At 49.2% G+C, this 26,935-nt stretch overlaps 1 protein-coding gene across 1 annotated transcript in view; it reads right to left on the bottom strand.

Annotated features, from left to right (window-relative positions):
- Positions 1–20,006, bottom strand: part of CRMP1 (collapsin response mediator protein 1) — a 48,666-nt gene extending 28,660 nt beyond the window's left edge. Inside the window, exons 1-3 of the mRNA XM_075040890.1 lie at positions 19,714–20,006; positions 5,763–5,851; positions 288–472 (exon numbers count right to left, since the gene is read on the bottom strand). Of these exons, the coding sequence (XP_074896991.1) occupies positions 288–472; positions 5,763–5,851; positions 19,714–19,752 (313 nt within the window). The 5' untranslated portion in view covers positions 19,753–20,006. The remainder of the gene's footprint in view (positions 1–287; positions 473–5,762; positions 5,852–19,713) is intronic.
- Between the last annotated feature and the right edge of the window lie 6,929 nt (positions 20,007–26,935).

The raw sequence follows: 26,935 nt of genomic DNA, 5'->3' as shown, positions 1-26,935 counted from the left end.
TCAAAAATCCCAAGAGTAGGTATATTATCCCTCAGTGCTTGTTCTGTATTTCAGAGGGAAAGCCAAGAGACAATTTCCCATGCCGCTATTTCTTTCTGAGGGTAGGTTCATTTTCAGGCCAGTCCTGGGTGACAATGATGAATGGATCTCCAACAGAGTGCCCAGAAATTTGAAGATTCATTGCAGAGGATCTCAGAAAATTGGTATGGAGCCTCCTGCAGCTATCCCCACCTACGGTACATGAGCTTCAGCCTGGGGTGGGAAGAGTTAGTATTCCTAGTACTCACTGATCATGGTGGTGCCCCCTGCTAGTGCTGCTTTTGTGCCTTGATAGAAGTCATCGACAGCAGTCATTCCTTGGTAGGGCTTTTGTAGGTAAGTGTTGACATCTATTCCCCCAGGAATAACCATGCGCCCGTTAGCCTCTATGGTCTTGACTCCTCCAGGAACAATCAGATTCTCTCCTATTTGCCTAGGCAGCAAGGAAAGCCAATATTATTTTACTTAAACAAAGAAGCACAGGGGACAGAACAGGGGACAGAAGCTATCTGAGGCACATGGAGGAAAGGAACGTAGGGGTGATACAGAAAGAACTGGGACCCCAAAGGGAAGGCGAGGCTCAAGCACCTGCTCTGCACAGCACTGGCAGAACAAAGCATCCGCGAGCCTGCCTGGCTGGGCCATGTGCTTGGGTTGCTTTGCATTGCTCTAGTGGCCAATAAAGAAGCCGTAACGCACCAGCATTAAAAACTGATATTTTTTTTTTAATATGATTCAGGGTGAGACTTAAGTGTCCTATCTTTAAACAATTACAAATCTCTGGAGTTAATGCTCTCTTGGGGACTCTGGTTTTGTATATTAAGTTCTTAAATGAAAACAGAAAAACATAGATCAAATATGACAGCAAGCTGGAATTGTAAATAAATGGCAGAAGCACAAAGCACATCAGAAAGGAGTTATAATTACTTTGCAACTAAGCAATGCAAATTTATCCTTAAAAGAAATCTAAATATGCTGAGACCCAAACACCTCTAATCTAACATGCCACATAGTCTTCATCCCCCTCTTACAGCTAAAACTTAGTGAAACATTCTGCATAACTGTGTATAAAAAAATGTTAATTAACTGTTGCCATCTTTTCCCCTTCAGTTCTTCAAAAAGAGGGGGGTTTTTTCACTATTGAAGATAATAATCTGTCCCCCATGCTGATATCAAATAACCTCCAGATACCTACAATCAAAATACTTTTATTGTTCATGGACACAACTATAAGTAAATTAACCTTTAACTTTTAAAGCCACATTACATTTTTATTGTCTATTTTGCATGGTGCCAAACAGAAAAAGGTATGAGTCTGCGTGGAAGCCATGTGTCTGCGTTGTTACACCATAATATATTTGGGCTTAGAGATATCTATAAGGTATTTAAGTTCACTTAGTTTATCTCCTATTACAGACACACAGTCCTTGTCTTAATTTCCTTTTGTCTGGAATAAAATAACATTTATCCACAGCTAAACAAATACCCCAGACATCTGAGCTGCTGAATCTGTTGCTCCTATATTAAAATGCAACTCCCACCTATGGAGCAAAACACAGCAACTGATTAACAGCCAATCGCAACAAGCTAGAACAGAAAATTAATATAACCGTTAATTAAAACCAGTGAAAAAACCAGGGATAATTATTCACATTGGAAGTTGGCCAAACTGCCAGAGTTAATAAATAGCCCCAAGAGGTCAAGAATTTGTTTCATATGCTATGCAAAAATGTCACCTCCAGCAGCTTGGCTCCCCCGGTGCTCCGGGTTTTGGCTGGAGGGAAGCACAGCCATTCGGTTAGCAAACTCCCCGCCAGCAGCCCGAGCTGGGGTCTCAGCTGCTCAGCACTGAACAAACCCAAAAGGGTTTGCTCGGGAGAGCTGATAATATCAGGGCTTGAAGCCGTACAACTCCATGTCTGGCATCTAATATTCATCAACACGTATGGCACCGGGAGCATGTCATAACCTGTTTACAGCTGTGAGAAGTGCTAATGGTACCATGACAAACAGGGAATTGATACATCTGCAAAAGCCAGCAGCAGCGCAGCACATCCGATTGCGCAGACAAGTTGCAAGAAGCTCCTCTGCTGTTAAAATCTGACTCGCAAAGGCGTACCACAAGGCACTCCAACCCAGGAGCAGATTGAACGCTTGTGTAAAGTTAGGTAGCCCCACGTATAATAATGGTGTCACACTAATTTTTGTTAGTTGAATCCAATCCCAAGATTTTAATCAGAACAATCCTAAACCTTTGTACAGCGTTTGTGTGGCTAAAAAACTGAACTGGGGAAAAAAAATTTACTATGACCAATCTCCTCTAAATACATCTAAGGTGGAATTGCACTCCAAAGACTACCACACCTTCTGAAAATAATATTAAAGAAAAATTACACAAAAATATAAAAGCAATTCATTTTTATTTTCTTCCACAATCAGTATCTACCAGTTCCCTATTCAAGAAGACCCATACTCTAATGAAGTGAAAGAGTCCTAATTATGTACTGAACTTTTTTGATGACTCACTGATCATTATTTTCAGTGTACTGTTGAGTAACAGCTTATTTGGCAATGGCTGAAGTCATCCATGCTGAAGTGACGTGGGACCAAATGGCCTTTGTGGATGCTGCTGCGCTATTACCTGTCAGGAGCCTGTCTCATCTCTTGCCCTGGCATCAAGATTAAGGCTGGGAGAAGGCTGATCTTCACCCACATTCAAGGTTATTTTTATTCTGACTGACTAGAACACGGAGTAAGAGATAATGTGACAGGATTCCTGAATTGCTCACTCGTTAATGCTAGGTGTATGTTAGTAAGAATGGGGTTCAGTTACTTGTGGTGAAAAAACACAGTAGCGCAGATAACTGTATTCTACACACTGTACAAATGATAGGGCTGGTTTTCTGATGCACTAGAAAACTCAGACTCACAGAAAAGTCGATGCTGTCTACCGTCTTCAGTTGAACAATCTGGTAAATTCTGTCATACTGATTAAAGCACAATGGAAACAGCAGGCTTCGACCCTTCGTAAGCTTAACCTGAGAAAGCTGAAAATCTCTCCAGAACTCCGTGGTGTTACTTCTGTCGTTATCAAGCCCAGATCTCTTTTAGGCATCTGAGGCTCCCTCTAACTTGGCTCGTCGCTTGCCCAGCTCTGGAGACCCTGTCCCCAGCCACCCACCCTGCACGCTCCTTAGTCCCCCGCAGCCCGGAGGGACCCAACCTTTCCCCTTGGCAGGGACGGAGCAGAGGACAGCAAGCACCAGACCGTGACCTGCCGCTTGGCACGGGGACCGGGGCTCGTTTCCTCATGTGGATAACAGAGACAGGACAGATGTAGGCAAAATATATTATTTACGTGCCAACGGCAATTTAAATTACTAAATATCTGAATTACTATTTAGATACCGGAGAGCTGCCTCTCAGCTGCCATTTGAGTGTGCAGGGCTTAAGTTTCAGCTAGGAAAAATCCACATGCACCACTTCTCCCTTGTATCTAGGGAGCCAGTTTGAGCATTGACAGATGGGAAAAAGCATCTACCACCCTCCAAACAATAGCTAATCTTCAAACACATTCAAGGTTATATCTACATTCCTCTCCACTGGACAATCTGCAGGGACATAAGCATTAAAAGATCCTATTCATTTCAGTAGTCTGCAAGAGAAACCCAACCCTCTATTTTCCAATCAGTTTCCACTGCAGAATAAGAAAATTAACCCAGATCTTTTATATCCTAGCAAAACCAGGACACTATTGCCTATTCTGGGCTGAGTGGTTTGGTGTCTGCTCCATTCTGTGAAAAGAATTCTGTATTATCAGCAGGATCTGCAGCTGGAGAGTTAGGGCATCAACTGAAACGCGGATGCCTGAGGTTCAAGGTCCAAAGGATCTTGAGCAACATTTAACAACAATGCTAAATATCCAGACACAATCGGCAGTTCCAGCTGGAGAAACTAAGAGAGACCAATATCAGAAAATATAGTGCTTTCCTAGCCTGCAGAATTTATCATCTGAACACAGTTAGGACCCAAGCCCACCTCACACCAGGCTGCCCTCACAAATTCCCTGCTTTTTCAGAGCAGGACTTCTTGCACAGTTTACAAAGAAAAATCTAAGGGCATCTAAATCCAGGAAACCAGGCACAACTCGGGGTTTTGAATAGTAAACTTGCCTCCTTGGGCAAAGATAAAGGCATTTTAAAAATTAAGATGTTGCCTGTCTACACATTATTAAACCTGGCTGTCTCAGGCAGCTGAGATACTTTCTGGAGGTATGGACCCACGCATGGATTTCAGAGGGAGTCTATGCACTTAACAAGGGCAGCTGAAAGCTTGGCATTGCTAACCTGCCTACTGAGTACCATTGCATTTCTGGAATCAAGGCCAAAAATTCACAGCAGTTTCAGATTCTCAGCATCTCATGCACTTAGTTCTTAAAGCAGTTCTGATGCTTTTAAGCGTTACTAGGAAATTTGCATCTGAACAAACAAAAGCACAGAAAAACTCAACTAAAATATCTATCAGAGAAAGCACAAGTTGGTTGATTGTTGCTATTTAAAAAAAGATACATTTTCAAAATTTTGTGCCTTCTCCACTTAAAAAAATATGGTCCTTTTGTCACTTCTGCAATGCAAGTAACACTACAATTGGAAAGGCAGAGTGAAGTATTAAAAAGAAAACCACACAGTCCATGGATAAAAGTGTTCAGAATTTTTTCTGTTATAATAACCTGAATTATGAATAATGTAAGTAGCCACAGATATATAAAGAATCGGCCTTCTAATCTGATGATAGCTTCTCACAAAAAGGAGCTCTGAAAACAAGTAGGCAATGAATTATTTACCAGATAACCATAATTATGTTTCTGTGCATTAAATTGTAGCCTCTGGAGACCAGATTCGTTAGGTCACTAGTGAAAATGTTTAGCAGTCAGGAAAAAGGCTTTGATCCTTGTGTATATCAGAGTGCTTGTACACACTACATAACTTTGCAAAACTAGAGGCCTCCACCTCCACTAAGTCAAGGTAGGAGCTACACAAATAGACATCTCTGGTACTGTTTCCCAGGCTATCAGTAACATGCATTTCATGTCTTTCACCCAAGGTATACTTTCCCAGTTCCTGTATTTTATATCCTGATAAATCAGTAGGATTCTCCTTCTAACTGTGTGAAGATTTAAGATCATATACCTTTCCTAAGCAACAAAAGGGATATATCAGCAACGCATAACAATGTTGGCCAACAGAACATGCTACGCTTCAGCATTAACCAACAGGGTGACTGAGAAGGAGTAGGTCCACATTAGCACTGTGTAACACAGGGCATATTTCTGTACCGTACAATCCTTTAGAGCACGGCTGCATTCGCCCTGATTACATGTGGGGAAAAATGAGCCTTCTGTCATACATGGACTCAAAAAATATCCATTGTCCTTACCATTACTTCTCGTGTTGAGAGCGCCTACTTGCCTTGACTATTTTGGAAGAAACTAGGATTGAACTGTTGGAAAAGCAAATACCTTCAACTTACAGTAAAGAAATTTTCTATTTATCTAATCTCAGTAAAGATAAAATGGCAGAATTTCATAATTAAACACTCCTCTACTATGGCCCCAATCTAACTGAGATTCTGGCTGCAAGATTTCAGGTCAGCACCATCAAGAAATCACAATAGTCTGTACTAACAAGCATGCAAAAAAATGTTCAGTATTTTAAAAAACCAACTTTATAAGTCCATCTTCAAGGTATATGTCTGCATAGAAGGAGTGGTCATCATTGATAATTCTTCCACCTTTAATGAGTAGTCGGTCACTCTGGGGGAAAAAAAAAGGAAGAAAAGTGTGTTTGTTGAAATAAATAAACATAATAACATATTGATGGTACCAAATAGGCTTGTATTATATAGAAAGCCATTAATATCAAAGCACTTACACTATATAACAGTCTATGCCATAGGTTCAGGTGGGTACATAGACAGCGGAGAGGAAAACCAGTTTCACTGAATGTTTATTTCTGATTTTTGGGGCATAAGGCCTCAAGGTCATCAGAGTCCCTTTTCCTCAAAGCAGAACTCATTGCACATGGTAACACCTGAAATCCTGCTACATCCCTTCTTTACCACCACTTTACTGTACAAAGGCCAAAAAGGGAAGAGAAGCCACCAGAATAAACTGCCCAACACGGGAATGGCCAAGCTGAGCTCAGCACCCCTGGAAGAGTAAGAGTTTGAAATGGGAAGGGACGTGCCCAGGAAAGCTCCTTTAAGCAACATCAGCTCACCACGGTCAACTGAGCCACCCCACCGAGGCAGCCACGGGACACGGCCCACACCTTGCACCTCCCGTACTGTGTTACAGACCAACAGCAGAAAATCTAGTTTCTAGTGGGTGTGAAGAATGGATTGGTGTCTGATTTGTGATTCCTGCAGGTCGAAGGCTGCTGATTAGTTGGGGGCATTCCGTACTGAGGCTCCCCACGCCGTACTTCACTCACTCTGAATGAGGACAGGAGTGCAGCCTCCAAAGTTCGGTTTACCTGAAATATCACACAAACAGCAGAGAGACCTACTGCCTCCTGGTATTTTCTGAAGTGCCAGAAAGCAAACATTTTCTTCCCATGGAGAACTCTTCAAATACCATGTCTGCTGGGGCACTGTTCACAACAATCATCTGTTTCCATTTTTCTCTATTCAAATGGTTACACTCTGTTCTCAAAAAATACATTTTACAGAAAGCAAATTTTACCACTACATATTCCTGAGAACCAGTATTTTAACCCCCTCATTGAAGAAGTCATACTGGAAACGCCGCCACCCTACCACCTACCCAGAGACAAGGAAAGTCTGTAACTTTGGTACTGTGCTGGTTTTGGCTGGGATAGAGTTAATTTTCTTCATGTTAGCTAGTATGGGGCTATGTTTTGGATTTGTGCTGAAAACAGTGTTGATAATTCAGGGATGTTTTCATTATCGCTGTGCTCACACAGAGTCAAGGCCTTTTCTGCTTTTCACACCTTCCTGCCAGTGAGTAGGCTGGGGGGGCACAAGGAGTTGGGAAGGGACACAGCCGGGATGGCTGACCCCGACTGACCACAGGGATATTCCAGACCATCGGACGTCATCCTCAGCAGATAAACTAGGGGGAGGTTGGCCAGGGACCGCTGCTCGGGAACTGGCTGGGCATCGGTCAGTTGGTGGGGAGCAATTGTTTTCATTTGCATCACTTGCCTTTCTTGGGTTTTATTTCTCTTTGTTATTTTCCTTTTCCTTACAATATTTTTTTTTCCATTTATTAAACCCACAAGTTTTCTTACTTTTACCCTTCCAATTCTCTCCCCACATCCCGCTGCAGGGGAGTGAGCGAGCGGCTGTGTGGCGCTTCATTGCTGGCTGGGGTTAAACCACGACAAGGACATAACGCTTTTGGAAAGACTTTTGCCAAGTGACTGTGAATGCTGGAAAACTGTAAAGCAGTCAGAACCTTCTTTACCCATTCATATATAAAAAAGCCATTTATTGTAAATTATTTCCTTGGCTCACTAAACAATAACTCAGAATCTCCATTTTGTCCATGTTCTATACTCCTCACTCCAGACTCAATTCTTCGTTTAATTACAGGGTGACTCACGCATATAAACCATGCATGTCCCAAGTTCCCAGTTTAGAAAACAATTAAACAAGTTGCTATGTTTCCTCATCTATAAAACCAGGACAACGATACAGACCTTCTAAAAATTTATCGATTAAAAAGCACTGAGTCAGAGTTAAGGGTGTTACAACAAGCTTTTTTCAACGTAACTTCTCAGTTTTATGTAGCATATTTACTTTTCAGCTTGTATTTTGCTGGTTCGAAGAATCTATAGCCCTCTATATCATTCTAGAAAAGCAAAAGGGAGAAACAGACATTTTAAGGGGAGAAAGAAGGGGGGAAAAGACATATTAAATACAGTCTGTGACAAAGAGTATGTACATAGAAGAGTTGAGGCTTTTCTCCATGTGCTGCAGCAGCGAGATGACCTGGGCGGGGGGACCAAGGCACAGAACTACAACGAAATATGTCCCTGGGACCTGCCTCAGATGTCGGTACCCTCTCATTAAAGGTCGGAGACGAATGCAAGTCCTCAGTCTGGAATTTGCCCGAGCAGGCTCCTTGTTTTCTCCCCAGCCTCTCTACTGTCACTTGCAATTGCAGGACTTGTGAATCAGCAGCCTGCATGGTAATAAGTTATTTTGCCATGTGCCGGCAGTTGCATCTCCTCACCATGACGATTTATTATACTGCCTGCTGACCTGCAGAGACCACCATCTTGTGAGCTCTTTTTAAGCTCATTCAGTTGCCTTCCTAAACATTCATACAGTCCAATTACAAGAGGCAAGAGCTTATTGATAAGGGGAGGGAACGTTACCAGAGCACTGCATCTGTCACTGCTAATGAGTCAAAAAATCTGCACGCTCATCAAGATGTTCTACATTTTATTTCTTTTAAAACAGGAGAAGATGCATAATAAATAGAAACAAATGTAACCAGCTGGGAAAATAAGACAGACTAAAATAAAGCAGAACTACAACCCCAGAAAAATAACTGTAGATGTAAGGACTTCATACAGTTTTATATATAAATATACGTATATAAGTGGCAAAACTAGGTATTAGTATAATCTGAAACTAAAAAGAGATACAAATGCAGTTTCAAGGAAGCACTCAATTATGTGAGTCATCCATTAAATTAAGCCTCACTTACAGTTTATAAAGGATTACTGAATGTTTAGCTACAAAGTCTCGCCTTCATCAGAACTTTGGAGGGTTTAAGAAATTCCGGTGAAGAAAGAAAACTGCACTTTATGGAGACTTCCAACATTTTCATTCCTGACACCTTCCTGCTCAGAAGAAAATACAAACTGTTCGAAATTGTTGCAAAAGGGAGCAGGTGCTGCACCTGAGCTGGCCTGCAGCTAAGGTTGCCCCCAGCCGGGAATAGGAAGCCACGGGAGATGAGGCTGACAAAGAAAACACAAATCTTGATGCTCCCCGCTGCTCCCCAGGTAGTCTGCCACGCCAGGTGCCGTGGAGCCTTGCTCAGCTTTCATCAGGACCCGATAGATGCGGAAACATCTCTGACACGCATTTCCATTCCAGCAAATCGGCAAATTCAGAAGAAAAAGGGTTTTGCTGGAACTCTTCCCAACCAGGTCGAGCTGTCAGCATGTCTGCAGGACACGCTACAGATTGCTGCAAGGCAGGAGCACGAGCAAAGCGGGGTACCTTTACACCGATGGTGCTGATGGGCACAAGGACCCCGGGGGGGGTTCAGTGCTGCGTGGGCACCCCAGCAGCACCCTGTGCCCAAGCAAACAGGCACGACCTCCTACATACACCCTGCTCCGACCAGGGGTGGCTTGTCCTCAGCCAAAGCAGCGGCACCAAACGCCTGTGGGCACCTAACTGTATAGATGCATTTCCACGAACGTGCTGGAAAAATTACACAAACAGCAGGGAGGCATGGGTTAATGCTGACAAGCGACCTGCTATGTTCTTCATGAAATAAACTTTCCTACAAACCCTTGGTCAGCCTGTGAGTATTCATTCCCTGCCACAGCCTAAGCACAGGCTTCAGGGACAGGCACAGCGCTGGCCTGGAGGCGAAGGGACGCTGCCACCCTGCCACCCTGCCACGGCCACCCACGCCTGGGCACTCCTGCACTGCTTTAGGTCACTGGTACTTGCTGCAGTGAAACCCTGGCCAGAAATCAGGGCACACACACGGTCTGTGAAGTAGGTTAGCCTCCTCGGGCACGTAGCCCGGCTGGGCATGGTCAGGGGCCATTTCTTATTTACCAGGCAGGCTGCTTGCGGTTTTCTTACCAAGTGACAAATGTCCAGAAAAACTAGGGACCGAAGCCCTCTTCTACGTGGACAACGTTCCAGGCTGGAGGACAGCCACACTCTGTAGCACCCTGGGGAAAGCAGGGGGGGGTGGAGGGACAAGGGACCTGAAGCTCATGAATTAATCACGCTGCCTGGATTTCCCCTTGCCAGCTGCAAACCCCTGCAGGCAGGACACTCTGTTTGCCCAGCTCTCAGATGGACCCTCAGCCACTGGGTGACCTTCGGGTGCTGTGACAATGCAAACAACCATTTCTCAGCTCAGGAGGTGACAATAATGTCAGCCTTTATAGGGTGGCTGCCACCTTTCTGTTCAGCTAACAGATGTCTCAGGCACTGGTGCCCTGCCTGCCGAGCCCTAAGGGCTCCATACCAAGTTTTCAGTGCGCTGCCTGGCACAAGAAGATGCCAGCTCAGCTCTTCCCGGTGCAAACCAAGGGAAGCTGCCGGGACCCTCTCCTCCTCCCAGCTTGCCAAGGATAGACAGCGGGAACACGGCGAAACAGAGAGGGGGCATTTCATCGAACATATAAACTAAGCAATTCATTAGGTGCCAAGACTGAAGGGGAAAAAAACCCGCTGCTTTCATTGACATGCGAGGTGCGGAAAGCATCACTGTAAATCCACCACTGTAAATCCACGCCATTGCTCAGCATTCCCTGCCGGGTGCGGGAGCCGAGGTGTTTCTCCTGCAGCCGTCGCTGCTGCAATGATGCGACCGCATCGATGCAACGCTCTTGGCTGCCGGGTTTTGTGCCTGGCTATGACACAGCAGCAGCACAGCGAGGATGCTTCTCTCCTGTCTCCCTGCAGCTCCATTTTACAAGCGCTCGCTGCTGAGGATGATGCGTGTTATTCACAGCTCTTCACCTTCAAACCCTGCGCACCGCTTTCCTGGTGATTTTTTTGCTAATTGCGGTCCAGCTTCTCCGGCTTAATCTGGCAGCAAAGCCACGGAGCTTAGTCTGTGACATGACAGCAATTTTCGTGGCAGCAGACAGAGATGCCACAAACTCAGCATCGTTTGCTGCAGGAGGAGGGGCCGGCTGCTCAGACATGAGGCGTTGGCTTTCGCTCCCTTACAACTATTGTTTGCATTACGGTAAGAGCAACACACAACATCTGTAAGCCGGCGACTGGCAGAATTTGTACAAATTGCTTGTTTTGCTGAGTTTTTTAAATCAGCTTGGCTCTGCTCTTGTGAAGCGTGTCCATATTTTCCTACGCTCCCAATGGTACAAGGCCAGCAGAGACAAGCAGCATCTGCATCAACCTGCCAGATGATGAGCCTGAGCCCTGCTGCGGTCCCGAAATCTGCAGTAGGCTCTGCAGAACTACAAGTTAAGTCAAATCCCTTTGGTCAGTAAATCACTCAACTCTGGGTTATTTGCAAATATTGTCCAAATATTAGGCTCAAATGTTAGAGCAGGAACAATTGCAAAGAAATTTAAAATTAGCCTTTTTTTCATTCGCCTACTCCACTCGGAGCTAGAGATATTTAAAAATATTACACACAACAAAATGCAAATACATTTTTTACACATGCCGTTCTCAGTCTGCTTCTGGATCTACTGAAAAACATAGTAACAGAAACTGCCATCTTCTGACATAAGATTTACTAAATAAATATTATCTCAAATTGGTGCAGCATGTCAAAATACAATGCGGTACAAGCATGTTCAGTATCAATACCCATGGTACTGCACCTGCAGGCACCTTTCAGAGAAAACCACATCTCTGTCATACAAGATGAAGTATAAAAAAAGAAAAAGAATGAATCTGCCATTATGTATTTTAACCATACAAAAAGATTCAAAGAGACTTCAAGAGCAGTGCTTTCATCAAATAGCAGCATCTGTCCAGACAGCAGTTCTGATATAAGCTGTTACATTCTTGCTTTTCTTCCACAAATACAATGCCTACCTGTTACATCTTCATCTCTAAATCAAAAAAACACATGTCTTTTTTAACTATTTAGTTTGCTTTGCAATTTAACTACAATGAACGTCATATAACATACCCAGTACATGGGTCTAAGCGCTACTACATTCTTGCATTTGGACTTTTAGGATTGCTGCATTGCAGCCATTGCCAGCTGAAAAAGTCTTTGCAACACTCTTAGCCCCAGACTTTCCAGGCCTGAAGGAGGAGGAAACACTCAGCAGTGATTTCATGCTTTGCATAATTCTAACAACTTACTAGAATATACCATTGTCCTTAGATCTCCAGAGCAACAATGGCTGTATTCTCTAAAATCCAGATTAGTCAATGGCCCTGAAGATGACTAAAGAACCAATTGAAAACAGTTTAAATTTCAAATCCACCTGTATTTCCAGTTCTCTGCCTATAAATGCATGTGGTTTAAAAGGCATCAGATTAAAGGCAACAGACATAAGAAGGCATTAGGCTACGTTACCACGCTTGCAGCCAAGACATTAATCTTCACTTTTTTAGAATCTGAGAGGCAAAATCCTTTATTGCTAAGGCTTTAAAAAGGCCACTGAGAGTTGGAAAAGACACATCCCCAATTTAGAAGGCAGGTTCAAAAGTCACAGGCTGAAGTTTGTGTTTTTCTTGATTATCCAAATCTCCACAAGGAGACTATTTGCAAGGGAGTGGTTTCTCAAAGGCAAAAGTCCCACTGGCAGACAATGGAGGGATACACTTGGAGCTCCTCTGTGCTTCTGTGCTTTCTTTCTTGCAGAGTTATTTTCCATAATATACAAGAGATTTAATGCTTTTTTTTTTGTGGATATACTTGGTTGTCTACTGTCAGAGCTGGTCAGATTCAGACCCAGTTGTGATACTATACCGTTAAATTACCTTGCTTTTAGCTAAGTACTTACAAATAAGGAACATTTTTAAACTTAATGGCAAAGGAAGAAAGATATCCTTCCCAAGAGGAATGCTTGCTTAAAATCCTTTCATAAGGATCAAAGAGCTGTAAATGGGATTTCATGAAGTACTGTCTGCTTATAGAAGATCTGCTTTTAATCAGCACTATCCTTCCTTTTGAATTTCACGTCTAGGTTACCCTCCATAGGAAGTAATTTTTAGCTAGGGTGATCCCTGAATCAAGTCAGGGAATTGCCTGTAAAACATTGTATCCTTGAGGCATCATTTCCGATAGGCCACTAATGGAGAATCCTGCTTTTAAGGTCCTTTTCTTAACAAATGCACCCCAGTGTATGGCAATTCATTTAGGAAGGATTACGTTGATTGTAGTAACGCTGTATCTTGGTCTGTAGCCAATATATTCATTCATCTTTATTCATTTAAAAGATCTGATGTTCTTTTGTTTCCCCTTTGGAGACCTGACTTTCTATTCAGCTAGCAATTTCAGTCCTTAATCACACAGTCTAAAAGGGGTACTCCTACAGCTACTAACTCCACGGGGACTTCTTCACTGTAAATGTCATCTTTGCTTTGCTGTTAGAAGGGAAGCACAACAAACATCTTATTGATGACAATATTCATTGGCATCAGCAGGGGTTTCACCTAAGCATGCACTGTTGTTACAGCCATCTCTTGGGTTACACACAGGTTATGTCAATTAGAGCCGACCTTGAAATCTCAGCAAGCCATTCACAGGAAAGGTTAAACTCAGGAAAAAGTAACAGCAATTTACACACAGCTGGCTGCTGTGTGCCACTGAACTGAAGATAAGTTTTATCGAAGTTCCAGTCAGAAACCTGCATCAGGTTACTGGGACACATCAGCCTTGGCACCACTCACAGTCAAAATCCAGCTAAGACTGTAAGGAATCCCTTCTCTAGACCCAGGAGGTGGACTCAAGGGAAGCAGAACAGTAGAAAATGCCCTTTAATATGATGTTAGCAATAGTAAATCATGATTGACTAAATGCAGTGGATATAGATGTGCATCGTTTGCACTTAGACACTTTTTGCTGTCATGTTGCCTAATTTACCTACTTCCCCTGCCAGTCATCGCAATTTGCAACACTTGCTGCTCCACTCCCATGGTACCTGCACCAGTCCATGAGCAACCTTTCCACAGTCTCTTAGCTGTGAGCACTGCATACTCCTTTAGCCAGCCACATGCAAGGTGGGCAAGGGTGATCAGCTTTAGAGAGCTTTTACATAGAGTGTAGATTTTACTGAAATCAGTGGGGACATTTATTATTCACCTAAGCAAGAGCTGAGGCCTTAATCCTCATCAGGACATACATTACAGGTCAAAACTTTGTCTTGTGACAAGTGCATCAAGCAAAAGTAATCCCAAAGTATCTCTGTCCCAAGGGACGATGCCATCATCTTTACATGTAGCAAGATTAGAAACCTGCAAACTGCTCATCTCTGTTCCACCTTTCTCATACCTACAAAAGCAGCAAGAAATTCATTCCACCTAACTCTCACAGTGCTCCAGAGCTTCACAAGCCAATGGGCTTTCCTGGATCCCACAAAGGAAAATGAAGCTTTCCCCTTTTACCGCCATATATAAACTTGCTCATGAAAGAAATGGCAGCAAAGCAGAAAACAGACCCTGACCTCTTGTCAGGAAAGTGGTTCATTGGCAGTGGTCGCTCTTGGCACTTGTAAGAAGGAGATTCAGACTTGCTGAACAACCACCTCACCACATCAGTTGTCTTCCCAGACAGCCACTTTCCCCTTCCCAAACCTCCCTGGCTTCCAGCAAAACGCAGCTCAGCTCCCCGTGGTGGCGGCAGCTATGATGCTGAAAACCCTGATGTGGGCACTGAGTGACAAACTTGCTGTGGCAGTTAAAGGAATCACTGCCCCAAACCCTTCCTTCTGTCCCTCTGCCAAAGGTTTCAATCTCCACAGCAACGTCCCCAGAAGGACCTACTCTGAATGTAATTTAAGACATGAGATGGAAGTAGCTTAAACACTATGGCCACTTTTTCTCCTGTAGAAAAAGGAAAGGAAAAGACTTAACACAGAATCATAGAAATGGTGTTTGGAAGTCCAACAACTTCTACTGAAGCAGCTGAAGCATCTCCAGAGCTGTCAAGTCCAAGTCCAGTGCAATATGGAATGTGAATTCACAAATGTTCATCAGCAGACAGGTAAACTGAGAGGGGCCAAGTCTATTCAACAGCCACAGATGGAAAAATGTAACTTTGAGTATTAAGCAAATATTCAAGAGTAAGAGGAGATTCAGAAGTCCCAGGCCTTGGTGTTTTAAAGCATGACAAAAAGTGCTGTCTACATCAGTCCAAATCTCGTGCCAAAAGCAGAATAAAAATGTGAGACATTGTTCCCATGCCCAGCACTCAGTAGGCTTTTCAAACACTTTTGGCACATCACACACCAACCTTTGTGTAGCTTCATATTGTTAAGCAAAGGTGGGTAGAAAAAAAGCATGGCCAGGGGAGATATGGAATAGATCCAACCTAGATGAGGACTTTGGTTCCCCATTCCAGATACTCACCATGCCTTGCTTCTGTAGGACATGTCCTGCCTGGTGTCCAAAGTGAGTTAGCTGGTGGCTGGCAGCTCTCGCACTGCTGTCATCTCACACCAGAACACCTCACGTTACCCCAGCACTTTGCTCAAGCCAAACAGAAAGTTCCTGTCTTGACCCTCAATAGTTAGCTTGAGACCAAAGTCTCACCCAGCACCAGTCCAGATGAATGCATTTTTTCTCTCTCAAAAGTATTCTGCCATGTTCAACTGAAGCCTACTTATTTCTCAGCTCTCTCCACGTCAATCAACTCAAAAGGCTACAACTAAAATTATTCTCTGTGCCCACTCTTCCGAATTTCTCCAGCCTCTCTTCATTTTTCTGCAACTGCTTCTTCTTCTCATCTTGTGCCAGTTCTTCTGTTTACTTGCTAAGCTCAGTGATGAGATCCTCCCTCTGTAACACCACATTTTTGAGCTCTCTGCCTCTCCATGCCTTATATTCTGCCAGCTCAGGACCAGCAGCTCCTTCCCCCATTCATATGCCAACCCTTGAACTATTCCCAGGAGTATTATACTCTTTTCTAAGAGATTTGTGCACCATTTGCCTCTACCATGTCCCTCCTTGCATTTCTTTGGTGACTAGCTATTCTCCCTTTGCTCAGTAGTTGTCTTCACACCTCCTCTTCATTGAGCTCACGCTGATTATGTTTTAATGGTTGCAATCGCTACTGCAACAAACAAGTCCTCTAACAAACATTTTACATGCCACGTGCTTTTTTTTATAAATAGTGCTCTGTATATACTGTAATTTTGAGTTCATCTGGGCTGAGGCCTTGCTTGAAAAGTGCCGAGCACTACCAAAACACACAAGTCAAAATAATTTGTAACAGATCTTTCAGTGCCATCATCCCCATTGATTCCCTGTAATATGCTGCACAAGAGGAGTATAATAGCGACGTTAAAAGCAATGGGCGAGGGGATGTATCCTGGAAAATCTGGTCTGCATGAGAGCATGCCTGCACAACTGAAGCACAAAAGATTGCCACCTCATGCAGAAAAACACCTCAGCAATGGATGTGGTGGCTGACTGTACTACACAGCCTGAGAAATATGCTCCTGCAGATGCATTCTTGGCCACCCTTACATTATGCACACCCTGCTCCATCCCCAGCTAATACTCCTGAACCAGGGGAGTGAGACCCCCCAAGGACCTCAACACAGTGCAGAGGACGTGACCAAGGTGCTTACACTTACTGGTTCAGTGCATCTCTATTTTACATCACCCAGAGACTGGTCTGGTGCTTTGAATACAGAGGTCCTGCCCACAGTAGTTACAGTGAAAGGGGCCCAGTTTCTCCAGTCTGACACAACTAAATGGCACCTTACACTGGAGCAGTGCTGGTGGTGCTCAGCTAACAACAGCAAGCCTGAATGCTGCGTGGGATGCATCAAGGGCAGCAGGAGAGTCACAAAGAGGATAAATTGCAAGAAGCATGAATTTTCGGGGGCTGAAATGAAAAAACCAAAAGGCAGGTGAAATGAAATGAAATGAAAAAAAGCAGGTGCAGACTTGGTAAATGAGAGCAGAGAGATGCTCAGTGCTAAAGGGGGCCTGTCTGCAACACAGTGTCTCTGCTGTCCTAGATACTTCCAGGAGAAGGGGGAGAAGGGAAGGCAGGAATAAAGCTGCTTCGGGCGAAAGGGGTGAACGGGGTATCAGTCAGGCACTGCTAATAGTCTGAAGGAGTCAGGAGGCGAGGCACAGCCAGACAAAGCACGAGGAGGCAGTTATGCCCACGTGCACCAAGGGGAATAACCCAGAAAGGACGCCACAGGGTTGTCTTCCCAAGAGGGCTACCTGCTCCCACGCTGATCAGAGCTGAAACCAGCCTCTGCCTCTTCCTTCACAAAATTCCTGATGCGCAGACCTGACCCACAGCAAGGTCCCGGAGGGACATTTTGGCCAGGCACTGATGGCAGGTAGTGCCTGTGGCTGGACGGTGTGGCAGGATTGTTCCTGTTCTTGTGCTCTCAGGACGGCTCCTGGCCCCATGCAAGGAACAGGCTTGGTACAGGAAAATCCACAGCAAAGTATCAGCACACAGCACACTGTCAAAAATTAGTTTCTCACTATTCCAGTGAATCCAGGAGCTGGTGTAGCTCCAAAAAGCAGGAGTGTGTGGGGGGGGAAATGTTAAGCACAGTAACAAATGACATTTTTTTATGATTTCATCATGGCTGATGTTGCATAATTTTACAGAGCTATCACATTTCCTCAGAGCCCAGAAGGCTTGAAGTTCCAATGTATTTCCTTAGCGCCAGGATGAAATATCTAATTTACCATACTGGCATGGGGCTTTCAGAAGATACACACAGACAAATCCGGTGGGCTCTTGTGGGATGGGCAGCACGTTCAAGGTACAACACAGAGTGTCTGATTTGCTTTTGCTGGAGGAGAAGAAAGGCCAGAAGTGTAAAACATTAAAATAGAAAAAGGCAGTCCAAGTCTGATGCCTGCCAACTTGACTAATGTTAATTTATGCCTTTGATTTGGTCACAAAACTCACTAGTGTTAATGAATATTCATTCATAGCAGCTTCAACACATCCCATTTCAAAGAGACCAGGCTGAGGTTTGGGCTTTCTTCTTCCCAGCAATCCTCTCACCAGCACAGAGAAGGAAATTTGTGAGAAGTGAAGAAATTAAAACTAACTGTTGATTCCAAGGCAAGCACTTGCAGTTCTTCCAGTTTCTTCTTTTACTCCAAACTGGAGAGCAAGCAACCAGCTATGGGTAGGAGGAACCTGCTACACTCCAGCTGCAAATGAAGGTCAAGCCGCGCACAAAGCGCCCGCCATTCACCCAGAGGGCAGCCAGGGCCTCCCCCAGCCCAGAGGTGCCCTGACTGACCCCAAGTGACACGACGCGCTGAGGACCGAGGCGAGAGGAGCCAGCACCCAAAGAGCCGCTGCAACACCCAGGCTCAGCCTTGGCCACCAGGCATTGCTGCCTGTTGATAGGGGAAACCTGTAAAAATGCAGCACTTCGGTATCATAAAACTCTGCTTTTAGAAGGAGGCCGTTCCCCTCCCGACCAAATATTTTGGCTAAAGGATTTATTTTTTTTCTTTTTAATATTGAGAAAACCTCGAGGTGCTTACAAGCCTTGTAACACTGGCTCAGATAACGCCTTTAACCATCAGGTTTGCTCAGGAAGGTGCCACACCCACCAGCCAGCCCTCTCTTCAGCCACCGAAACTTGCCCTGCGCCCCGATGGTGCCAGCTTTCCTGGGAAAGCTCCACAAACCCAAGCCTCTTGGAGCTCCCCCCCGCTCGCCTCTGCCCCGGGTGCCCCAGCAGCAGTGACCCCCTCACCCACTGACCCAGCCCCCCAAGAGGAAAGCAGGCGCTCGCCTGGAGACCCACACGGGTGCTGGGGAAAATCTCTGCGTGACCAACCTCTGGGGGAGAGGCTCCCTGAAACCCTCTCCCCACCAGCTCTGCCTATTCTTTATCCCCAGCCCCCGTCGATCCGGTGTATCTATGGGAAACAATATGCGGAATCAAAGGACCCAGATCCTTTCTTTCTGGGACGGAAAGCATGCTCTATTGTCGTCCTGCTGGGGGATAAAAGCATCTAGCGGGAGACAGGCACAGCTAGGAAGAGGATGGTTACGATTAACTCTTTGACTTCTGATCCCCACCCCGTCTGATGTATTAATAGCACGCAGAGGTGTCGGTGCCGGCATCATGGCGCTCTTTGATTTTCCACGCTTCCCCCCCCCCAGCCCACCCCACCCCGTTTGCCCACCTCTCCGCACCCCCAGCCCACCCTGCCCCACCGCCCCCTGCCCCCGCCGGAGGGCTGCGCTGCCCCTGCCCGCTGCCTGGGGGGGGGGGGGGGGCGGCGGGGGCACGTTGTGCTGCGGCTCGTCCCCTCCCTCTTTTGTTCTGCCTCGCCCGGCGGCCGAGCCTCCCCGGGCCCTGCTCCTCGGGAGGGCGGCACCGCCGACCCCGGCCCCCCCGGCCCCGCCAGAGCCGGGGCCAAGCCTCCCCCCCCCCCCCCCCCGCCTCCACCGGCCCTTCCCTTCCCCGCCCCGACCCACCGCCGCCGGCCTCAGGCTGGTGAGAGAGCACGCAGCGCCGAGCCCCCGGCGAGGAAAGGGAAAAAAAAAAAAAAAAAAAAAAGAAAATCGAATACGGATTTAAAATGAAAGAATATCACTGCCAGCCCGCAGCGCCGGCAGGAGGAGGGCAGCGCACCGGCGCCCGCCCCCGCCCAGCCCCGGGGAAGCTCGGCCGCGGCCCCGCAGCCCGGCGGGCTCCCCGCCGCCATCCGCGGGGCACTGCGCGGCCGCCTGCCGCCCTCCCCCGCCCCGCTAACAAAGGAGCGAGGGGATCCGCTTACCGTTATGTGGGGGATGCTCTTCTTGCCCTGGTAAGACATGTCGGCTCTCGCTAGCGCCGGGCGCACGCCACACACCCCGAGCCCGGCGGAAAAATATCGGCGGTAGTAAGAGGAATAATAATAATTCAGAGCCCGGTGGGGTGATGGGGCGGGGCGGGGGCGACCCGGCAGAGCTGCGTAATGGAGGCAAAGTTTCCTCGCCCGGAGGAAGGGGAGCCCGGCGAACCCGGCACCTTTTTTTTTTTCCGGCTGCAATAAAACAGGGACGCGGCTCCCGGGGGGGTCGGCGAGCGCTGCCTCTCCCGGCGGCAGCAGCGCCCTCCCGGCTGCAGGTCGGAGCGGGATTCGCTCAGCTCAACCCAGGAAGCGTTTCCTTTCCTCCTGTCCCCCACCCCTACCCCCTCGGCCCCCCTTCCCAGCCCATCAATCCAGCCGGAGCCTCCCTCCCGCCCGCACCGGCGCTGGGAAACGCCGCCCTCCCGGCTCCGCCACCGCCCCGCTCGCACGCTGAGGGCACCGGCGGGCTCCCACGCGTGGGCTCCCGCAGGGCGGGGACCGGCGCGGGGGTGGGGGGGTAACCCCTGGGCGGGGGTCTTACGGCGCAGCGCATGGCAATGGCACTGCCTGCTCTGTCCCCACAGCACTGCCCCCGATGGCGCTGCCCTGCTCTGACCTCCCGGTTCTGCCTGCTCTGTTCGTATGGCACTGCCCTGCTCTGTCCCCACGGCTCTGCCCTGCCCTGTCCCCACGGCTCTGCCCTGCCCTGTCCCCACGGCACTGCCCTGCCCTGTCCCCACGGCTCTGCCCTGCTCTGTCCCCACGGCTCTGCCCTGCCCTGTCCCCACGGCACTGCCCTGCCCTGTCCCCACGGCTCTGCCCTGCTCTGTCCCCACGGCTCTGCCCTGCCCTGTCCCCACGGCACTGCCCTGCCCTGTCCCCACGGCTCTGCCCTGCTCTGTCCCCACGGCTCTGCCCTGCTCTGTCCCCACAGCACTGCCCTGCTCTGTCCCCACAGCACTGCCCTGCCCTGTCCCCACGGCTCTGCCCAGCTCTGTCCCCATGGCCCTGCCCAGCTCTGTCCCCACAGCACTGCCCTGCTCTGTCCCCACGGCACTGACCCCGATGGCACTGCCAGCTCTGTCCCACCGATGGCTCTGACCCCAACAGCACTGACCTGCTCCACCCTCCTTGTCACTGTCCCAGTGGCGCTCCCTGCTCTGCCTAGTCCCCAGGGAGGGCCTGGGGGCTGGCACAGCACAGCACAGCCCGGCCAGGCCAGGTAGGTGCTATGCCAGGAGCTGCTGGAGAGGAAAAGTGGCTAATTGAAACCTTTCCGTCTTTTTTGACTCACAGAGTGCCGCCCTCCACCCACAGCGCTTGATCAAGGCTCCGTGAACAACTGCAGGAAGGGTAAAAGGCACTGCAATGCTGTGCCCAAGTTAATCCCCCCCCGAACGAGCAGCCAGGGGCTCTTAGCGCACACACCCCTGCAACACACACACAAATACAAGGCATTTCTCACCCAGGCCACATCCCTGACACATCTGCCCCGAAATCACCATTTGGAGCTTGCAAAAAGCTCTGGCCACTGCTGCGCAGCGGTCAAGCGCATGGCTGCTGCTTACAGTGCACCTTCCTAAGCCAGTGACCAAATACTTTGCCCCCAACCTCCTCCTCAGCCCCCCAAGTCCAACCCAGAGCCGGACAACTTTGGAAGCACGGGGAGATCCGGGGAGGTAGCATGAAATGTGTTCACTCCCCGAAGTCCCAGGCTGAACTGGGAAGCAGGGAAGATGGAGAGGAGGTACCAGGGATGTCCCAGAAGATGGGGGCTGTTCAGGGTGTGCCGTACCCTCCCGCTGCCCCGGGGTCCTGATGGAAAAGACGTAGGGGTTCAGGTGAGCTGGGAAAGGGAAGACTGCACTGCAGCTGGCAGCCTCGGAAGGCAACCCCGAGGTCATTGCAGTGAAGCGGCACCATCGCAGCCTCAGTGTCCCACCAAGCCCTGCCTGCTCGCTCCAGTGTCCCACTGCAGTGGGGCTGCACAGGAGGCTATGTGGCACCTGCGCTCAGCCCCCTGCCCGGAGAGGACCTGTGCCCCATTCATGCTCAAATTGAAGAGAGGGAGAGAAGAGTGGAAACTCTCAGCTTAGCCTGTGGAAAGAGCGGAGCATGGACAGGCCATACAGCCTCCAGGCTGGGTGCTAAGGCACAGGGTGCATCTATGCAGGGACGTGACTGCGAGGCCGCATTTCTAAGAGGAAATCAATGACAGCCCGGCTTCCCAGGAGAGCCAGCCCCCCCGGGTCTGCCTCCAGCCTGCGTGCCACACACAGGGGTAGGATGGAGAAGCGCAGCTGGCAGGGGCTAGCCAGCCCCACCGGCCTCACTTTTTTTCCTTAAGTCTCGAATACGAGTGCAGGCTGCAGCCCCAGAGGTGGAGAACCCCCGGGCAAAGGTTCCGGCTGATCCTCCCGCCGTACGCGCTCCCTGCCGGGGAGACAATGAAGGCGCATGGGGAGCCCGGGGGGAGCCAGGGGCAGAGCCGGGGCCGGGGCAGAGCCGGGGGCTGGGCCTGGGACAGGCTCCCGGGAGTTTTTTCCCGGCGAGCCCAGAAGTGCAGCGGGGGCTGCTTTGTTCCGGGGGGCGGCGGGGAGGCGCCGAGGGGGCTCCGGGTCGCCCTCCAGCCCCCCCCGGCACGGGCAGCGTTTTACCGGCAGGGAGGGAAACTCATCGCCATCACTTACAAAGGGAAACGATTTCGGGGGTCGCTCCCCCGCCCCCACTAAGCTCAGGCAAGTGAGATAGTTTAGGGGCCAGCCGGGCTCTTCCGATAGCATCACCGTGCCGGGGAGGAGGGGTCCGTGCCTCCCCGACCTTCCGTGCCGAAACTCCCGCGCGAAGGCGGCCCCCGTCCCCCCCGCGCCGGCGAGCGGGGCTCTGCGGCACGGCACGGCTCGGCATGGCACGGCTCGGCTCGGTTCGGCACGGCACGGCTCACCCCGGCACGGCTCACCCCGGCGAGCGGGGGCGGCGGCTCCCGCCCCCCCGGGCCCGGGGCCCCGCTCACCTGCCCATTGTCGTGGCCCTGCAGCAGCTCTTTCCCCACGGGGTATCTGATCTCCACGCCGGGGGTCTTGTCCTCCCGGTCTCCCGGGGAGCTGATGACGGAGCCGGAGACCTCGCTGATGTCGCTGGCGGTCTCGCTGTAGTTGTCCCCTCCGTCCAGCATGTCGTGCCGACTGCCGCTCCGCGGGGTCCGGGACCCCTTCTTCCCCACGCTGTAGGCGTCGAAGTCGATGGTTTTGTTCTCGTAGGCCCCCTCCACGGAGGCGAACATCCCCCCGTATTTCTGCCGCGGCGTCTGGGCTGTCGTACCCGGCCTAGCTAGATACACAGGCAGGTCATCTTCTTTATTCCAGTTCCTCTTTCTCTCGGCCATTCTCGCTGTCCGGATCTCTCCCTCCCTCCCTCTCTCTCTGCCTCCCACTTCTCTGCACCTTCCACTACCGGGATAGGCTGCTAGTGACCATAAAAATGAATGGATGGATGCAGCAGTGGCGGAGCTGGGTTGGCTGGTGGGATCTTTCCCTTAGGGAGATGCAAGCGTTAACTTCCCTCCCCCCACCCACCCCCCGGAAAAAAAAAAAAAAAAAAAAAAAAGAAAAATAAGAGAGAAATAGAGAGAAAGAAATAAATCCAAGCGGGATTTAAAAATAGCCGTGTTAGTAAAGAGCACGTGAAAATAAAGTACAAAGAGCGGAGAGGAGAGGGTGGCAGAGGCAGGTGATTGGAAAGCCCTTGACGAATAGGAAGAGCAGCAGCAATTCCCAGAGCAAGGACCGCAGTGCACACGCTCCCCCGGTATAAAGAATGAGCCGGGGGGCGGGAGGCAGGGGGAGGAGGGAGCCCGCTGCCTGCACACACAGCCGGGGCAAACGGGGTCCTTCCCGGCGGGCGGGCGCCAGTCACCTGCTGCTACGTGGCTTCGGGGAGAAAAAAAAAAAAAAAAGAGGGGAAAAAAAAATAAGAAAAGCCCCAAATCTCCCCAGCCCCCCCGAGCGAGCCGGAGGGAGTTTCTCCCACTTTGCACACTCGCATTCCCCCCGCCTCCCTCCGCAGGAGGAGGCTGCGGCGGTGCCCGGGCGGGGGGCGCGGCCGCGGCGGTGCGGGGTGGGGGCGGGCCGGTTCCACGCCGCCCCCCCCCCCCCGCCGCTCGGGGTCGGTCGGCGGCCGCAGGGGGAGCGGCGGCGAGCGGAGGAGGGGTGGCCGGGGTGGGGGGGGGGGGAGGAAGCACAACCAGTCCCAGGCCCCCGGGGCGGGGGGGGGCTGGCGCTGCCCTCTCCCTGCCGCAGCAGCTGGTGGCCGGGGCGGGGGGGGGGGGGATGTGGCGGCGGTCCCGCTCCGCCCCGCCCCGCCGCCCCCAGCCGCCGCCCTCCCGCCTGAGAGGGCGTCCGACCCCGCGGCGCGGCGCGCAGGCAGCGGGCACGGCGGCGGCGGCCGGCCCTGACACGGAAGTGATCGCGCCGAGCGCTGCCTGCGCCGCCGGCTCCGCCACCGGGGACGGGGGGACGGCGGGGCGGCGGAGCCCGCAGCCCGCGGAGCAGGGGGTGCCCGGCCCGCCGAGCCCCGCGGAAGGCCGGCGGAACCCCCCGCGGAGCGGAGCGGAGCGGAGCGCGGCCCGCCCCCGCGGAGCTGTCCCTTCAGCACCCCGGGCCGCGTCCCCGGGCGGGCAGCCCCGGCCGGCTCTTGCCGGGCTTTTCGCTTGGGCAGAGGGAGAGGCGACCCGCGGTTACCCTGCGGCGGAGGGCCTCCGTTCGCCGGGAGGGATGCCGGGTCCCAAAATCGAGGAGGGTTTGCTTAAAGCCGGAGGGGTGCAGAACGTGTTACCCTCAACTCTCCGCACAGCACGCTTCTGAAAGCCCGTCCTTACACCTCTACCTGCCTTATAACGCCGGAGGAGATCATCCACCGAAACCCCACGACCCTGGTCACTCCCTTCCCGCACACGCAGCCGGTCTCAGACAATTCTGACAGGCTCTGAATTACATAAGGGACATTTCCTATTGCTCTCAAGTAGTACATTGGAACAAACCGGCCTGAGATTGATTAGATGACTAAGCACATTTGAAGCAGTGGATCAATCACAAGACCCGTTTTCTGCTCACGTGCAACATGGTTATGGCATTTGAATACAAGCCCAGCCACACAGAACTATCGTCTATGGCCCACAGGCATGCCCGGCGGTCCCAGCACGAGAAAAATCACAAGTTATAAATTAATCAGGAAAAGTGGGGGGTTAAAGACAGAGGCCCCTGGGATCTCATCACAAGCAAGTCCAGATAACCATCCTTCTCATTAACAACTACACATGGACCAAAACCGTGTGAAAAAGCGGTGATGTAACATACCTGAGCATTGCCAAAACACATCAAAGGAAAACATCTTTCTTTTCTGCATTTGTTATCATGCGGTGGTACCTGATGTCTTGAATGCCCTGTGTGTGCATTCAACACTGTGTGTGCTGTTTACACGAGAGCAGTTAGGAAATTAGTCAAAAGTTCACCGATCATTGGTTACTAACACACTTGATTTTAGTAGTTGCAGCATCCTGACTGACATTTCTGAGCATATATTGCCCAGGATTCCACAGCTCACTTAATGAACCGTGCTACCACATTAACACATTAATATCCTATGGAAGTTTCAGTGGTGTGTGAAAAAAAATAGGTATAGCTTGTAGGACAGTGCTTTGTTGCTTCCTTAAATTCTTCTCTTGTATGTGGGCAAATATTGATTTTTTGCTCCTGATGGTAACATTGAGATTTATTGATCATGTTGGGGAAAAAAAAAAGTCAATTTGTTCCTCCACAGGACACCAAACCTTGACAGTTAGTGAAATATGCAGGTGGTACATGGACTGTGACATGTGACCTGCCTGTCTTCATAAGTATTGGAAAAATTATTCATTTTATGAGATATTTCTTTGCAATCAAGAGATAATTTGAACCTCCAGAAAAAATCTTCTGCTGGTCCCGTAGTAGGTCCAGCATGTTGTACATAGTGCATGCATCTGCTAAATGAAGAGCGACTTTTATTTAACATCCATAAGGCTAAAAAAGATGGACTCTGTTGACACTTGGGATCTAGTTAGATAATATTGTTCAGATTTCCAGAACTGCTCAGTTTTTTTGAAATAACAAAGATTAATGCTAATTTTTTGAGTGTTAAGCTAGGACATTAATCTTAATGGTGATACATAAGGAGACCACAAGACTCAGAGAACATGTCAAATCAGTGCTTTAGAAAACAGCATTAAACTTTCAAGTTAGAAATGAGCATAAAATCATATCAGAGTCTTTGCTTTAAAATGGATTTTTTTTTTCATATTGTAACCCTTAGTTTATTAAAAACTGTGTTCTAAGTCAACGGATGCATACTGTTCTTCTGTTCACTAAGAGATAAAATTGCAGTTTTAGGTGCTAGAGAAGCAGACCCAGTTACAGCCTGGTACCCTGTCACTCTGCAAGTTTGCCTAAAAACATGTATGCAGCTTTGGAAAAATGTATTGCTTTGGTATATTCTCTTGCAGACACTGCATCTCATCCTGTCTTGACATAGCTTGATGAAAAGAGGACAGAACTTGATTGAAAGTTCACCATCTTCCTATAGGACCTTTATTCCAAATAGACTAGACAGAGAGTGCAGAAAACCTAGAGACATGCTTCCTTCACACAACGAAAACCTTCAACAGAAGTCCAACAAGAAAGATATCATTTACCAGCTTGGCTCCAGTTGTAGCTGGAACTCTTCCTGAAACAGTGTGAACATTATGAGCTAGAACAGGACTTCCCTGGTACAGGGGCTCAGAGAATAAGCAATGTACATTTTGCACCTATTTTTGCTATTGTGCACTTTACAACAGAATCATCAGACAAAAAAGGCACGAACAGCCCAAACGGAGTGAGTGTGAAAGAGTGTGAAAGAAAGTTTTCTTTCTCCCAGAGGAGTGACTTGAGTCGCTAAGTCACTGAGGCAGTGTCCCTCTCCCTGCTCTACATGGCTCTTGTTTCTCCAGCTGCAGTGTCCTCCTGCCCCCCTGCAAAACCCCATCCCATGGCCTGGTGATTTGGATGGTCTCCTGACATGTAGGAACCATGGATCCAAAACCCTACAAGCTGGAGAAGGCTCAGGTGTCCCGCTTCCTAAGCAGCGACCCAGC

The sequence above is a fragment of the Buteo buteo genome, chromosome 1 (genome assembly GCF_964188355.1).
Source record: "Buteo buteo chromosome 1, bButBut1.hap1.1, whole genome shotgun sequence".
NCBI classification, from domain to species: domain Eukaryota; kingdom Metazoa; phylum Chordata; class Aves; order Accipitriformes; family Accipitridae; genus Buteo; species Buteo buteo.
The sequence above is the reverse complement of the archived record's forward strand: the minus strand, read 5'-3'. Positions and strand labels throughout refer to the sequence as shown.